General features: G+C 31.0%; 1 protein-coding gene across 1 annotated transcript in view; it reads right to left on the bottom strand.

Moving 5' to 3' along the window:
- LOC134686945 (USP6 N-terminal-like protein) overlaps positions 1-17704 on the bottom strand; it is a 31199-nt gene that overhangs the window by 3334 nt on the left and 10161 nt on the right. The window contains exons 2-13 of the mRNA XM_063546805.1: positions 17123-17172; positions 16403-16485; positions 15258-15343; positions 14612-14654; positions 13247-13327; positions 11961-12068; positions 11584-11693; positions 9354-9468; positions 8686-8740; positions 6731-6825; positions 2765-2830; positions 1894-1993 (exon numbers count right to left, since the gene is read on the bottom strand). Coding sequence (XP_063402875.1) covers positions 1894-1993; positions 2765-2830; positions 6731-6825; positions 8686-8740; positions 9354-9468; positions 11584-11693; positions 11961-12068; positions 13247-13327; positions 14612-14654; positions 15258-15343; positions 16403-16485; positions 17123-17132 — 952 coding nt within the window. The 5' untranslated portion in view covers positions 17133-17172. The remainder of the gene's footprint in view (positions 1-1893; positions 1994-2764; positions 2831-6730; positions 6826-8685; positions 8741-9353; positions 9469-11583; positions 11694-11960; positions 12069-13246; positions 13328-14611; positions 14655-15257; positions 15344-16402; positions 16486-17122; positions 17173-17704) is intronic.

Raw genomic sequence — 17704 nt, forward strand, 5'->3', positions numbered from 1 at the left:
CATGTAAATACCTTCAAACCAAAACAGTGATACAGTTTAGTCAACTAAACGACAATCATTATATATGAATCATACCACATCTTCTTTTTTATATATAATGTCTATCAATAATGCCAAATGTAAAAGCTTTCTTGCAAACAGTCATAGGGGAGTTGCTTTCACAGTACTGTGTCTTTCTTTAAGAAAAGGTTAATAAATACTTTGTAGAAAATGTTCCATAATTCTTTAAAATATTTCAAATCAAAATGACTGAAAAGTATGATCAAGGGAATATTAAAGATAATAAAACAAACTTCTACAATGTATGACAGCTTTCAGTCAAATGGTCTCCAAATATTGTCTGTTGATGTACATGTATAACATTTTTTCTTTTGTTGATTATTTTGACCATACATCAGATCATTAGTTTTGTCATTGGAATTGTCTTATATTTACCATTCCAGGGTCTTTCATAGCTTACTATGCAGTATGGGTTTGGATCATTGTTAAAGGCAGTTCAGTGATCTATAACTGTTAACTTTTACATCATTTGGTCTCTGGTGAAAAATTGTCTCTTATTTTATATTTTGAGTATATAAAGTCTAATGAACAGAAGGATGGATAGATGATAAAAGACTTCTGCATTGTCTAAAGGGTATGTAATTTTTTCACATGGTTTTGATCATTTGTTGAGGACTTGAAAGCAGTAATCTTTTTTTCAAACTGTCAAATTCAGTCATGACATCTCAACATAAACCAACCTGTATCATGGTTCTACTGCAAGTAAAATTTTGTACCTGTTTTCATACACTTGTAAAATGTAATGTTTATAACTGCAATAATAAAATTGCAAAAGGCAAATTATTTAAACAAGAATGCACACGCTTAAATATCTCACCTTTTATACTAATCATTGATATTATGTTGATAGTCCTAAATATAAAGCTTTATTACAACTGTCACATAAACTTAACATTAACCAAGAACACTAAACATTGATTAATGAACAAGGAAAATGAGGTCAAGGTCAGATGAACCATGCCAGGCAGACATGTACACAGCTAACAATTATTCCATACAACAAATATAGTTGACCTATTGCTTATATAGTTTAAGAAAAAAAGACCAAAACATAAAAAAATTAACACTGAGTATTGAACCGTGAAAATGAGGTCAAGGTCAAATTAAACCTGTGCGACAGACATAAAGATCATAAAATATTTTCATACACCAAATATAGTTGACCTAATGCATATAGTATTAGAAAAAAGAAAAAAAAACTCAAAAAATTTACTTTGACCACTGAACCATGAAAATGAGGTCAAGGTCAGATAACACCTGCCAGTTGGACATGTACACCTTACAGTCCTTCCATACAGGGAATATATAAGACCTATTGTTTATAGTATCTGAGCTATGGACTTGACCACCAAAACTTAACCTAGTTCACTGATCCATGAAATGAGGGCGAGGTCAAGTGAAAACTTTCTGACGGGCATGAGGACCTTGCAAGGTACGCACATACTAAATATAGTTATCATATAACTTAACATAAGAGAGAATTTAACATTACAAAAAATCTTATCTTTTTTTTCAAGTAGTCACTGAACCATGAAAATGAGGTCAAGGACATTGGACATGTGACTGACAGAAACTTCGTAACATGAGGCATCTATATACAGAGAATTTTAAAAGCATCCAGGTCTTCCACCTTCTAAAATGGATCACTATCCCTATGTCGAGCTTTCTGCAACAAAAGTTGCAGGCTCGACAAAAATTATTATGCCTCTTCAAAATTTTGAGAAACTAGAAATTTACAAGTTGATTGAAAACATAGATTAAAATCAAACTTGCATTGATCACTTGAATGCTTATGATCAAATTACAGAAGAAAATTATAAAATAAAACCTTACTTTTATGAAGTTTAAGTATTGTATAAGCTGCAGCACACAACATTTTGTCACCTTCCAACATAAACACGTCATAGAACCTTAATGTTAGTGTAAAAGGAATCTGAAAAAGACAAAAAAAGTTACATATAGGTGTTTATATACACTTGGTTCTATAGCATGTAAAGATGATTGGCATGGAAATTAAAATTGTAGTTTCAGGCATGGCCTGGACAAATGTTTCAACTGACATCAGAGTTGTTCATACTATGAAACTTTTAAGAGCTCACCCTGGATTTTCTTTTCCAGCTGGACAATCAAATACCTCAAGTTTCAACTGACAGGTCTTAACCTATACTCTAATGCCACAAGTGTTTAATTGTCTATATATAGGAAGATGTGGTATAAGTGCCAATGAGACAACTCTCCATCCAAGAAACAATTTATAAAAGTAAACCATTATAGGTCAAGGTATGGCCTTCAACACGGAACCTTGGCTCACACTGAACAGCAAGCTATAAAGGGCCCTCAAAAATTACTAGCTATATATTGTAAAACCATTCAAATTGTCTAAATGTCATTTACTCAACAAATTATCAATGAATTTATGTGGTATATGGCACTTGTTCATAGTGACTTGTTTAAGTGATATTTCTATTACAGGTGCTAGTTTCTTTTACAGGTGCTATAAATATTTATAATTTCATAAAAATCTATATACGCTAGATCTGTCAGTGTGACATTTTGCAGACACCAATAAGTAATTATTTCAAAATATCTTATCGTTTCTATTCCTGGGAGCCCAATGTTTACTTTAATCATACCTCATAGTTTGTGAATCAATACGTAGTAATTTTGCGGGAATGCTATCCTTTAACAATATTATTTAACTTACCCGGTCTAGAAAACACTGCATATACCACTTTATAGTGTAAAGACTGGTATAAATATCATTCTTATCCTGAAAGATATTATCAATACATTAAATATTTTGAGCTTCCTAATTACACAGTACTATGGAATGGTTTTATTTGTTCATGTACAAGTATTTCACTTGTGTTTTTTGTTGTTTTCTTTAAGAACACTGTTAAAAGTTAGTTAGAGAGTAGAGTAATAATGAAATAGGAATCTTGTGATTGTTCATGTTTTTCCTGTCTTTCGATATTTTGTATCTTTATGGAAATTTGGCATTTTTGTTTTTAATGTTAAATTTATTCAGAAATGATTTAACTCTTGTTAATTTTTAGCTTGATATATAGTTTGGAGCCTTGGCTTTCATTAAAGTCATAAGAAACCTCAAATCAAAAAAAATAATGCATATGTTTTTTATAACTCAATGGATAGTTTTCATTATAAAACTTATGTACATATACTTTTTTCTGAAGAAAATTCTTTAATTTATTCATTTTTAGAAGAAGTTGACTTTATTTTAATTGCTTGCTTCCAGCAACCAATTCCCCCGACATATCTTCCGTATGCAAAGTGATCTCAGTGTAACACATCTCGTAAAACTCCGGTGATCACAATACGCATGGATGTCCTTAAAATAAACTATTATCTGAATACACATGGTAAACACGTGCTCTCTTTCCATGCTTATTTGTTTATTTTTTGTCGATTGTTGACAAACAGGTGACCATCGTTAAACTTCGGCTTCAAAACACGAACTTTAATTACCTGCCATATTTTCACAACAACACTGACCGATTGAAAAAAAAAATTGACGATTATACGAAATTTACAAGAAAAAAATGACAAATTCGTGCACAGAAGACTAAGTTTATGATGTGTGTATGCATTGGTTCAAGAATTGGAAGAACATAATTTTTCACCGGTCACTCGTTTCTTATGACTTTAATGGTTGCACTTTGATCACAGATTGTTTCTTTCTGAGGAAATTGTTATTGATGTGTTGTCTCATTGATGCTAACTCTATATATGTTTATTATCACAAAGAACAATGTTCAATTCAACTTGGAAAGATAGATATCTGCTAGATTATAACACAAGTACTTTTTTCACCATTTTTTGGGAAGAACACAAATCTAGGGTAATAGCATAATAGCAAAATAAGGGTAAATGCTGCCGGATCACCATCCCTATATTAATGGAAGATATTAACAGGCAAAATCGAGGGAATTGTGCAAATGATGATACAAGCATGAAAATTACCACATAGCATCATTATTATATACTTTTTAAGAAACAACTGCTGGCCATTAAAAAAAATCATTTTTCTAAAATGGCTGTTTTTTCAGTTTGAAAAAACTGATTTTTTTCATTAAAACTTTTCGTTTACTTTCTTTTAGTGAAAAACAGCTGTCATGTTTGGTAGCTACATTCATTACATGTGAATAAATCACTGGACATGAGTAGTTGACATATATACAGGGTTTGTGGATGCGCGAAAATGTAACAAAATTCATTAAAAACATTTTAACTATTTACTGTATAATAAGTGATTTGGGATTTTCAATGATATTATGATTTGGTTTGATAACATTTTTCAAGGTTATGACACACACGATTTAACAATTTTGCGCATGCGCAAACTATTTATAGACATAATGAGTAATTTGTATGCACTCCCAGGGCAAACTGGTATAAATCGTTGTTCATCTCATTACTCTAAAAAGCAAGGCTCTTGTAGAGCTGTTCAAGTAAGTGTAAAATCTATGATGCCACTTTTTAAAAACAAGCCCATTCAGTTGCAATGATCAGGTATTTGATGGACAAGACGGAAAATGTGGTTAATACGAGGGAAACATCAATAGTAACGGAAGATCAGCCACTTTTGGTAATGGATATTCAGTGGGAATGGCCTGATTTGTACAGAGAAGATAAGTTTATCGTCATGTGAGGTGGATTGCACATTGAAATGACTTGTTTTAAAATTCTTGGTGATATATAACGTGATAATTCATGGACATGCGTCCTCACTAAAACCAATATTGCAACACCTAGAACGGCATATTCGTTGTATGTATGTTCAAATGTATCTAGGACTAGACACGCGCATCAGATAACGCTATGTGTTTTACCTTGAATGATATATATCAGCTTAAGAAAGCTAAACATAGAAATTATAATCATGTCATGACTCTGTGACGTTCAATTATTTGATAGACTGGTGTCAGAAAATATAGTCATCTCGACCACAGTTTAATTCCTGGCGTTCAATTATAAAATAAGAACTTCTTGTGAATTTGGTAGTATGCTCATTTCATGAGTCAGGTTTTGTACAAACAGTCCATATAAAGCATGATACCGTATTTATATAGGTCTTGATCGTGTAACATATTCTCGATTGTTACCGACTTTCTCTGAGATCTGGCTTCCCTTCTCTTACATCACCCACAGGTGGCAATTGATTTTAAAAATGATAATTTCACTGTACGTAAGACAAGATTTTTTTTTTCTTATAGCACATTTGATCAGGCAAAAAAACAACCATAATAATGCAATTGTAAAAGGCGATGTGTTGTCATAGGTTTAACCGAAGACCCCATTTAGACGTATTGATGGTAGCTGGACCAGAAGTCAGTAGACTATCAGATGAATTTGCAAGATTTAGTGGTTTGAGGCATTCTATAACAGATGAACGACCTAATGAATACAAAAGGATTTCTTTAAAAATATCAAGGGCAAATAATACGAAGATCGTGTGGAGCAAATTCAAAATGAAGGAGAACCTGTTTCTTATGGGGGCAGCAATGGTTAATTCCAGGCCACCTTGTTGGACAACAATATTGGATGATTTTGCAAATGTGTCATACTGCCTTAAATAAAATCTTGCATCAATAAGTATTCAAGAGTAGACATTGTGTTAGATGTTTACTAAATGAATAATTTAAAGGCCAGATTTGACAAGACAAAAGTTGGTTCTGGAGAAGTTTTCTCTATGAAGATGACAACGAAACAAATTTTTCAAGTGTCTTGCCGACAGAAATGCTTTTTTAGAGACTAATAAGGATACTTTCCAGCTACCCATTGTAAGCATGGAAAAGCAGATATACCAATGTTTGTCCATGTTCGGCATGAATATGAAAATTGTTGTAAGACGGTAATTTTAGGTAGCACCAACACAGATGTAGTAGTATTAAGAATTGCAGCACTCCAAAAATATGGTAGAACAAGCTGTGGATAGTTTTTGGCAGGTATGTACTTTTGATGGCTTCCTGTATGTGATATATCAAATGCGTTTGGTCCTCTTGTAGCTACTCTTCCTTTCATTCATACATTCAGTGGATGTGAACCTTTGTCGGATTTTCCTAGGAAAGGGAACAGGTCAGTTTGGATGACATGGGAAGTATTTCAACAAGTAAGGGACATATTTTTTTCTTTGCTGAAGTATAAAGACACTTACATTTTGGAACCGGAAGTTACTCTTTTGTTCATTTATGTGTTGTTTTTTCGTACTTTAGGAACTGTTATTTATGTTTAATAAAAACTAACATTGGATTATACCTATAACACAGCTCTTAAGGATTTACGAAATGTAGCCAACTGGATATGACGCCATTTGCAAAATGAACAGTGGCCATCTTGAAAAAACGGATTTTTTTTATGGCCAGCACCTGATTTCTTTTAATTATCATTTAGTCCACCTTTATACCAAATTTCATGCTTGTATCACAATTTGCACAATAATGTCCATACTATCTCCCACTATATGTCGAGCTTTCTGCGTCAAAAGTTGTAGGCTCAACAAAAACAAACAACAATGAAGAGTAGAGTATACTGAAAATTTTGTCAACTACATTTTTAATCTTCTCATTTGTTTTTTTACTTTCTACCTAGAAATAAAACTGATAAATAATTATTGGTACAATGGAGTGAAATCTAAACCCTATATTCTTACCATATATTTCTTCAACTTGGGTAAAAATTTCCTGAGAATATTGTCATGATGTTCCTGGAATCTTAATAACTTGGGAAAACCATGCATAAACATTCCTGCAAGGAAAAATCAATAAAAGTTGGTTCTGGTCATCACATATAGGGGATTGTAATTGTGTTGTTTGTTTCTGTTTACAATATTTGAATTTTGTTTGTTTTTTGTACATAAATGAAGCAATCCATTTTCCCATTTGAATTGTTTTATATTTTTCCATTGAACTGTTTTATATTTTTCCATTTGGGGCCTTTTAAAGTTTGCTATGTGATATTGGTTTTGCTAATTGTTGAATTCTGATACAGTCACCAAGGTGATCAAATCTACATCATTAGGTGGAGTTGTTTCATTTGCAATTATGGTTTATTCTTATTCTTTATCATATATTTAGTACAAAATACAGCTATTTTGTATATCTAATAAAGGTTCTTTTTTCCAGTCTGTATCACCTACCCTGTATCGCATACCCCGTATCGCATGGCTAAACCCATATCGCATACCCCGTATCGCATGGTAAAACCCGTATCGCATCCCTTTTTTTTTTTTTTTTTTTTTTTAACTTCAATCAGTTTTTTGGGGTTTTTTTTTGCTGAAGAATTTTTTTTCTATTAAAATTTTTTTTTTTTTTTTAAATGTTTAAAAAAAAAAAAAAAAAAATAGGTCAATTTTTTAATGACGTCATTGTTTGGTATGTAACGAACATCAAGTTTTTACAACAATTTTTTTGGCACACTAAATGCAACTTTAAAAAATACAAAACACTCAATAATACAATAATAAACAAAATATTTCAAAACAACAGATTGTAAGGTAACCTAGGTGCTTCGTATAAATAATTGAGCAGTTATTTTAAAGCTTTGAAACAAGACAAAAGCAGAACTGAAGGTAACCCAGTGCTATGTATCAGAAAACAGTTCATATAATATAAAACTCTTCTGTTGAAATATATGATAAAGCGTATAATACATGGCAAAATCCGTATCACATGCCGTATCACCCTCGACCAATATCATCCCTCGGGCTGATATTGATGTCTTGGGATGATACGACATATGATACGGATTTTGCCATGTATTATTCTCTATATATTGCACCAGAACAAACCATATCTATCAGTACAATATGATGTTTAGGAGGATTAATTACTTCTTTCTTATTAACAGACTATTTCATTAATATTTGCCGCCATATACTATTACATTTATAACAATTATATATACAAAGTGTCTTGATGATGGAAGTGTTTAATGACCTTGACTGGTTGTACAGCTTTTGCACAGCCCAAACCAAGTGTCTTTCTGTTGTGTTGATGTTTAAGTTCCCGTCCATTTCCACTTATAATTTAGATAACTGTTTTGTATTTTCAGCTCTGCCAGCATCAATTGTTGATTTGATTGCCTCTTATTAAGTTTACTGGCGATGAATCATACATTTAAAATCTGTTGTGCATTGTCTATACTTGTGCGTACATTTGATAGCATCAATTGTGAATTGTTTTTTTTTTATAGATGTTTTTCTATTTGTATACATCTGATGAGTTGAGTCTTTTCAACTGATTTTTATGGTTTGCTTTAACACCACTGTCCTAGGTTAGTGTGGAGGGTTTGGCACCAACAAACTAGTTTTACCCTACCACATCTGTATATGCCAATATTTAGGTCATATTTTGACCTTCAAATGTATTTTTTTTTTAATTCCATTGAAATTTATCTATTTTAACATGCATTTCATTTTCAATAATGTACAACATGTGCTGTAAAAGCTTGTATTTGTAACTAATATTAATTGCAAAAAGGGTTTCATGTAAATCCTAAAGCATAAGTTTCAAAATTCATCAGAGTTGTTTTTACTCACAAAATTTAAAATAAATTCAATATTTTTAATTAGTTCATAAGTAATGCAAACAATTCAATAACACTTACCATGACATGCATATCTCTTTTGGCAAAACATTTGTGATAGAGCCCAGAATGCATCCTGCAAGTTCATAAGAAAAGTATTATACATTTTAATAAATCAATTCTACCAATTGATTTATACACTCCACACACTGCATAAAGGATTACTAATGAAATTTTACTTAAAACATGAAGTCTTTTAAATAAGACAAATAAATACATTAAAATCTTGCAGTATCAGAACACTGACATTAATTGTCAGGCAACAAAAAGCACATAGTCTGACAAATGACTACCAGAAAAGTTAACCTGCTTTTCTCAGATCCTATGATCGTATACATTGTTCCTTGTTTTTTACCTATACATATATGAATTACTGCCGATTCATTATAATATTCGTAGGATACCAACTTTTGTGTGTTTCTTGGGAACAGGTGAACCACGAATTCAAATATTCAAAGAATTACAAATTTTCTATAGGCTTTGTATGAAAACCACGAAATAAAAAATCGCTGAAAATGCAAATTTTCCTCAATCCCTGAAAATTGATCCTCATGAAAAAAAAAATAATCCACAGTAATTGCCACTGGCCTATAATTTAATTCATTAACACATCATTTGTTCTATACTTTAGGTTATCATTCTAGTTTAATTAATTCATCTATTGAGATTAAGATATAAATAATCCGTACCTCTTCATTAAGATACATAAGTAAGAGAGCTGCTATTTCACTCATTCCCTGGCAGTAACCAACCTCTGTGTTGTACATGGAGTATGCTGACAGTACATGGAACAGAGCTTGCTGGCTAGAAGTAAACAAATACATACATATATCATTAGAACTATCGAACAAAACATGGAACAGAGCTTGCTGGCTGGAAGTAAACACACATACAGTTAACTCTCGTTGTCTCGAACTCAGTTGACTCGAAATTTCGGATGAGTCGAAGTTTTCACGTGGTCCCGAACTTTATTCCATACAAAAGTATGTAATTCGACTCCTGATGAGTCGAAATTGGATGAGTCGAAATTTCGGTTGAGTCGAACTAAATTTACAGTCCCAAGGTTAACAAAAGCATTCAAAATTCATTTTTTATCTCGAACTAATACACATATGTCAAAACATGACCTCCGGAATTTAAATGGATTGAAGAGTTAATCTGACAATACACGTGTAATTAAATTTCCGGTCACTGACCACTGTATTGATTTATGACATGCTATTTCCATGAGTGTTTACCTAAGATTATCTTTTATAAATTTTTTATAAATAATAAGTGATACCTTGTTAATGTTCATGAAAAAAACACTTAATATGTGATTTACACTAATGAGCTTGGGTGTGTATAAAGTGAGGATTATGGCTTCCGTTGATGATCACCTAGTAAAAACTACTCAAACGGCGTCTTTAATCTTGTTATATTTTCTTTTGAAAAGAAAGAGTGAGATAAAACAAAATGAATAGAAATCAAAATTTTCTTAAATCTCTTGTATCCGAGAATAAACAATTTTGTCAGCTATAACCGACCTGAATAACGAAACTATCGATTGGAAATTACTCTCTTGGAACATGTGGAAAAGCCATAGGATTTTTTTTTTAATTGAAACAATTGAATAAGTAAAAATAACGTCATTATAATAATAAAAGACTGTGACATACAAATACATCGATCTGATACTAGAATATCGATCCCCTTGCCATATTCACCCGGATTTATTTTAGCTTTACCAAGCTAAGCAAGAGTTGTGTCCCTTAGATTGTCGAACTTCCGGTGTTCGTTTGAGTCGAACTACGTGTATCTCGAAATATTTCTCTGGTCCGGCTGAATTCGACATAACGAGAGTCGACTGTATATCATTTAAACTATCGGACAGTGCAAAAATAAAATTGTTTCAACTCTAGCTCATCAAAAGATGTTACATATTCATCGTACAGTGATTCTATTTCTCCTCTCCTAGATTAAGATAGCAATAAGACAACTCCAAATGGACAATTAAGTTAGTTTAATAAATTGAAGAAAATGAATAGATTCATTAACTGCAAGGACTATGTCCTTTCTACATATAAGCATGTTAGGAATCATTCTTATTTATTATATTGTAAATGCATCACCACATAACAAAACAAGAATGTGTCCTGATGCCCCACTCAAACTATCATTTTCTATGTTCAGTGGACTGTGAAATTGACCTCAAAACTCTAATTTGGCATTAAAATTAGAAAGATCATAACATATGGACATGTGAACCAAATTTCAAGTTGATTGGACCTCAACTTCATCTTTAACCAAAAGTTTTAACCTAAAGCGGGACAGAGGAACACACGGACAGACTGAAAAACTTTATACCCCTAGGTTGGCCATAACAAACCAAACAAAACTTGAACATTTAGTTAACAGACAAAATTAACAGGGCCTGTCCTTAAGACAGAATAAATGTGTGTCAGAACACATATCAAACTATAAAAATGTACATGTTTTCAGATTATTGCCATGGTGCTGTCCAAAATTTCTGTTGAGAACAATCTATTTTGTGCTGATTCTGCAATCTAGAATCCAAAATATTCTAGTACCAAGGTTGGAATCCCTAGATACAAATTATTTTTTAACTAGGGATGGGGTCGAAAGTAAATTGTTCAAAAACCTTATAAATGAAGGGAAAAAGGATGAAAACTGTCATTAAAACCAATATAATGCAAAATTAAGGGGTCATAACTACACAAGTTTAAATTGAAGTTCAAATAAGAAGCAATTTTTTAAAAATAGTAATATCCCAACTATTCATTTTTGAAAATTGAAAAAATCAATAGTGTGCAATGTGATAGGATAGCACTGCAATCTGTTCTAAAGCACAGCTCTGAAATGATAACACTGATTTGACACCGAATATTTGAATGCATATTATAAAGCCCAGTAACTTACTTGACACTGTATCTTTGTCTATACATTATATTATTTCTGTAAGTACGGTTTATGTCTAAGTCTATTTGTCTTATATCTGGGGATTTGGCTCTTGCCCTCATCTTCATTTTCTAAAAAAAAAACATTGTAGTTGTCAATTCTTTTATCAAACACCGTCATTTTAAGAGCTCACACTTATTCAATAATATTTAGCCCAGAAGAAATTCCTATTATTAGGGGTAAAAGTCCAGGCAAAGAGATTGTCTAAATTATTTTTTTTCATATGGAACTAAAAATTTGGCTTGGTTTCTTTCAGATATATTATATCTAGTTGAAATTTTGAAAAAATAGTTCAAATCCTGGAAAATGTTTTTGATTTTGAACCTTGTTATACATACTCTATAGACTCCACTTTGTTCAGCTTTAACTTTGTTGATATCTAGTAGTCTAGCCCATATTTCACCTCTTAAACTATCTGGTATACCTTTGTAAATCCTTCTGGTCATCTGAAAACATTAATCACTCTACATGTATGTACAACTATCATGGATTATATATATATATATATACTGTCACCCTTTATACATGCCAGGTCTCAATAGACTTTGTGCTGGACAAATATTTATTACTGTATTTTAATTTATAGGGTACCAATATTCTTTGTTTTCTTGGATTGCTTAATCCACAAATTTAAGTGCCCAATGAAATATAACTACTGTATGTTGTCCAATTCATATTTAAATGGAGAGATTCCCAATGCAAGTTTAGGAAACTAAAAATCCATAAAGTGAAGAACCCATGGACATGTTACTTTTGCTGAAAACAGCAAAAATTGGTACCCACGAATAAAATTACTTTCACAGTATATATGTATACAGAAAGAAAATGATAAACAGATTAACAAGAGCAGTTTTCAAACTAAGGCGCAGGCCTAGCAGCCCAGGCTTGTAAAATTGCTCTCAGGCATCATGCATGTAAAAATCATCACTACAGACCAATAGTATCTAACTAAAGGAGTATGTTCAATAAGGTCCTAAAATGGACCCCTTTCTTTAGTGTAAATTTCAAATTCGGATTTATTGACCAATATCACGATAAATTATAGCTAATACATTGAATAGATGGGATATAAGCCATTTTTTTGAAAATCTTATGTTCTGCGCTTCATTATGAAGTCACAAATTGTACTTAAATTGGTTTTTCACGAAAAAAATCAATGAAAATGGGTAAATTTCCATAGATTATTGGACAGGAAATATAGAGCGCATACGTCGACAACAAAGATCTTTTAAAATAATGCTTGTGAAGACATTTCACATGTCTTATTTGAATATTTTAAAGCTTGTCGACGCCTGTGCTCTATGTTTCTTTGTTCTTTATTTGGTTGAAATCCAGCTGATTTTGTCAAATTTCACCAAAATCTCTTATTTTGACCTTTCTGGGATGTAAAAAATACGTGTAAGAATTTAACTTTGACAAAAACAGTTCTGTTTAACTTTTTCACATGACTTTAAGGAAACTTAAAATATTTATTGTCTTGTTACTATGAACTTTATAATTGGGGCCAAATATGGCCCTTACCGAACTTACTCCTTTTCAGAGATAATAGTGATAATAGTGTCATGGAATGAATCTTTATTAGAATTATACAAAACATAAATAGGGTTAAGATTCAGTACAGTACCTTCTCTCCAGGATAATATTTTTTCCAGCTTTTCATCATCTTCAGCCATTTCTTGGTTCTCTCTGATTCCACTTCTTTTGCCTATCAAAAAATCAATTTGAAATAAGAAAATGAAGTTGATCAGTTATATCATACAGGCATACTTTTAACTTGATGAAAACAACTAATCCATGGAAAACAAGATAAGATGGGTCAATGCTGGTGTTATTCTAAGACAATAAAAGAACAGTGCTTTAATCTCCTAGCATTGAATGTATTTTATTTATCCTAGGAAAATAACTAAGAAAGCTTTATTTTTGTTCTTTAAAACTCGTTACAAATATCTTAAAGAAATGAAAGCTTGACAGAAAATAATAAAGGGCTGCACTTTAGCGCATGATACGCCCGTTGCTCTTTTAACTGTTACATTAACATATTCACCAAAGTTTCACCAAAGTTGCATAAAATCCCCCTTTTTTAAGTATAAAAATTCATTACTTAAGAAAACGTAAAATCTAAAATTTATAAAAATGGAAAGGGAGCTTACATCAATAGATATAAACAATTTATCAAAGTTGCATAAAATTTTGTGAAAGTGTTAATTATTGTCCCAAAATTTGAAAATCCCCCCTTTTTTAAGCATAAAAATTCATAACATGGAAATGTAAAATCTGAAATTTATAAAAATTGAAAGGGAGCTTACATCAATATATATAAACAATTCACCAAAGTTTCATGGACATTGGTGAAAGCCTTTTTGAGTTATTGTCCGAAGTGTTGAAAATCCCCCCTTTTTTATGAATAAAGCCCCATAAATCCAAAACTTAAAATCTGAAATTAAAAAAAAACGAAAGGGAGCTTACGTCAATAGATATAAACAATTAACTTAAGTTTCATGCAAATTGGTGAAAGTGTTTTTGAGTTATTGTCCGAAGTGTAGACGACGGACGGACAACGGTATACCATAATACGTCCCGTCTAAAAGACGACGGGCGTATAAAAAACAATTTCCGATATCCAACACTTTAAAAAAAATATTTAATAATCAGAGATTTTCAAACTTCTCTGAGATATTGCTTTATATATAAACCTTTGATATAAATTTGATAAAAATCTAGCAAAAAATGTAAACATAAGAACGCAAACAATGAAATTTGCCATAATTAATATTTCCAAGGGGCATAACTATTTTAAAATAGCGAACTTGTCAGCAGACATTACTTTTATAAATCTACGATTAATACAAGTTTTATAAAAAAAATTGTCAGGAATTGTATATGTGCAAGACAGACAGATAGAATTTGAGATGGACACCTGTATTTCTATGCCCCCTGCAACATGTCTTGTTAATGATAGCTAAGCCACAGAACACAGTTCAATTTTTACCTTAATTTCAGCAGCATCTCTTTGGGTTGGTAATCTACTGTCACTGAAATATTCACAAACAACATATAAATTAAACATATAAAGGAACAATATTGTACAAAAACCAACTGAGCAATAAACAACAATGCCTTTTAAAAGTATTCATAAATAGCCTGATAAACAAAACCATGAAAACTGATTTGAATTTAAAAATCATGTTTTAAAGCAAAGAAAGATACCATTAACACCGAACATTTAAACTATCTATTTTGAATTATAGCAATGCATTTATCTATTTTAATATTTTCCCAATTTTACTGGAAACAGTGGAAGTAATATGTTAACAGTTGTATAATTGTTACAATTTTGATAAAGTTTTTAAGTCAGGAGTCAGGAGCCTCTGGCCTTTGTTAGTCTTGTATGATTTTTAATTTTAGTTTTTTGTGTATAATTCTGAGTTTAGTACGGCATCCATTATCACTGAACTAGTATAAATATTTGTTAAGGAGCCAGCTGAAGGACGCCTCCAGTGTAGGAGTTTCTCGCTACATTAAAGACCTATTGGTAACCTTCTGCTGTTGTCTGTTATATTATCGGGTTTTTGTCTCTTAGGCACATTCCCCATTTCCATTCTCATTTTTATTCATTTTCTTCAATTTTAACTTACTGTATAAATCCATATCTATCTGTCACATGATACACTTCAAATGTTGGGTCCTCCCATGGATCAATTTGTGCTCCTTCTTCTCTTCCCTATGGAGGAAAATTCATTTACAATGTATTGCATGTACATACATGAATTAAATACTGATTATATACTTAATGAAGATAGAATAGGTGTCTTTCGCCATACAAAATGTGTAAGTTTTTCACCACCTGTAGCGTGACCTATTATTTTTAATATATTTTTGAACATATCACAATTTATACTACGCTTTGGCAAAGTATGAACGAATTCTATGATTTTTTATTTATATTCTCATACCACCTTTATTCGTTGTAATTACAAAGATACGTTTCTTCTTGTAGTGTAAATAAAAAAATATATAGTTTAAGAATAAAAATATGTAAAATAGCACTTTTATAATTAACATGGTAGTGATTGCTCATGATTCCCATATATCATGTATACAGTCATTGGACAAAAGTGAGTTCCCAGTAAAAAAAGTCCTATCATTTCAACTAAAATCAATACTTTTCAAAAAATTATTACAAAGTAACAGTATGAGCAATTTCCATAATAAAGATACCAAAAGATGTAGAAATGTCTGAAGTAATTGTTTATTCGGTTATAATATTATTCATGCTCATTTTAATTTTCTGACGAAATGAACACAAAGAAAAATATTCCTTGAAAAGTTTGCTATTATTCTAAACAAATTAAAATCGTAAAAATTTGCATTTGTGTTTAACTCATCAGATGATGAAAGTGAAACTCAAGAAAATTATTACTAAATAAACAATAAAACTTCAGACATTTTTACATCTTTAGGTATCTATTTTATAAAAATCGCTCATACAGTAACTTGGTAATAATTTTTTGAAAAATATTGATTTTAGTTGAAATGATAGGACTTTTTTGGACTGGGAACTCACTTTTGTCCCATGACTGTATACCCTTATATTCATTCAGTAACCTTTTAAAAAAAAAATCAAGAGAAGAAAAATAATTTTCCTTTAAAATTAATGAAGTTGTCCATTTAAACTGTTTGGAGTCAGTGACAAAAATCCAAAATGTAACATTTTTATTCTCTTTCTTTGACTAAGTGAAGGATGTCAAATCTCCCTTACAGATTTATTTGATTTGTTTACCTTGTCATATCTGCCGACGATCTCTGCCCTTTCCCTCTCAGCCTGCCTTATCTGTTCATACTGATCATACACAGGGGAGGAGCCTATAAATAGATATAAAAGGAATTCAATATTTTTACAAATAAAGAAATTTTTCAAACTTTCTGAGACTTCTGATTTTCAAAAATTCACAGACAAGACATTTTTGTTTCCAATAAACATAAAGTCAACAGCAATTACTTTGACAATTTACAACATAGTATGATATATTTCTTAAATTTTTCAAATATATATAAATTTAGTAATTATCAAAATAAACTATTAAAACAGAGATATGGTTTACCACAACATTTTGAAGTAAATATAGCAATATTTTAATTTGTAATACATGTACATGAATATTTGTAATAAATGTATAAATGCAAAAGTTAAACATATTCAAAGTCAATGAACCATGACTGAAGTTGTAAGGCAAAATAATCTCTTTCAATACACTAAGTTATCTTTGGTTTTAAATTTCAAATGCATTTTGGAGTAATAATATGGCAATATTTTAACTTGTAATACATGTGCATGTATATATTATGCAAAACATATTCAAAGTCGATGAACCATGACTAAAGTTGTAAGGCAAAATAATCTCTTTAGATACACTATGTTGTCTTTGGTTTAGGCTAAATGTGTTTTGTGTCATGACTGATCTTTCTTTACTTTCTTTTTATAATAACAGTATACACATACCACTACTCATTCTGTACTCTGGTTATCCTTGATCCATATAATCATAAAACCTACAAATATATAAATATCTATTTGATGATTTCTTATCCAGGAAATACATCTAAAAGTGATGTATATAAACTATCATAATTGGAATAAACACTCATTTAACACTTGACATGCTTCATCAACTCTTACATGTATATAGACTGAACAGGAAGATTTATAGTTTTTCTTGTAATTCAGGAAAGTTACAAGTACATTCATTCATAAAAAAGTCTTACATCAAACATGCTTCTCACTAAGAATTTGTATATGCTAGGCCATAGATTTACCATCTTCATCGATTGCATGTCCTTTATTGAGAAGAAATTACAAACCCATTGTTAAATTTATCATTTAATGTCAAGATTGGAAATTAAATCAAATTCAAATAACTTTTAAACTTTAGCCATGTTAGCTTAAAACTGAAAAAATATTTGAGTTCAGTTGATACAACATAAGACATTTCTGATATATATCTTTGAACTTTTCATAAAATAATGGACTAGTCTAAATGAGAACCCTGCATGTCACAGGTAAATCACAAGTGTCTTTTATTTA

The sequence above is a fragment of the Mytilus trossulus genome, chromosome 10, assembly GCF_036588685.1.
Source record: "Mytilus trossulus isolate FHL-02 chromosome 10, PNRI_Mtr1.1.1.hap1, whole genome shotgun sequence".
NCBI classification, from domain to species: Eukaryota; Metazoa; Mollusca; class Bivalvia; order Mytilida; family Mytilidae; genus Mytilus; species Mytilus trossulus.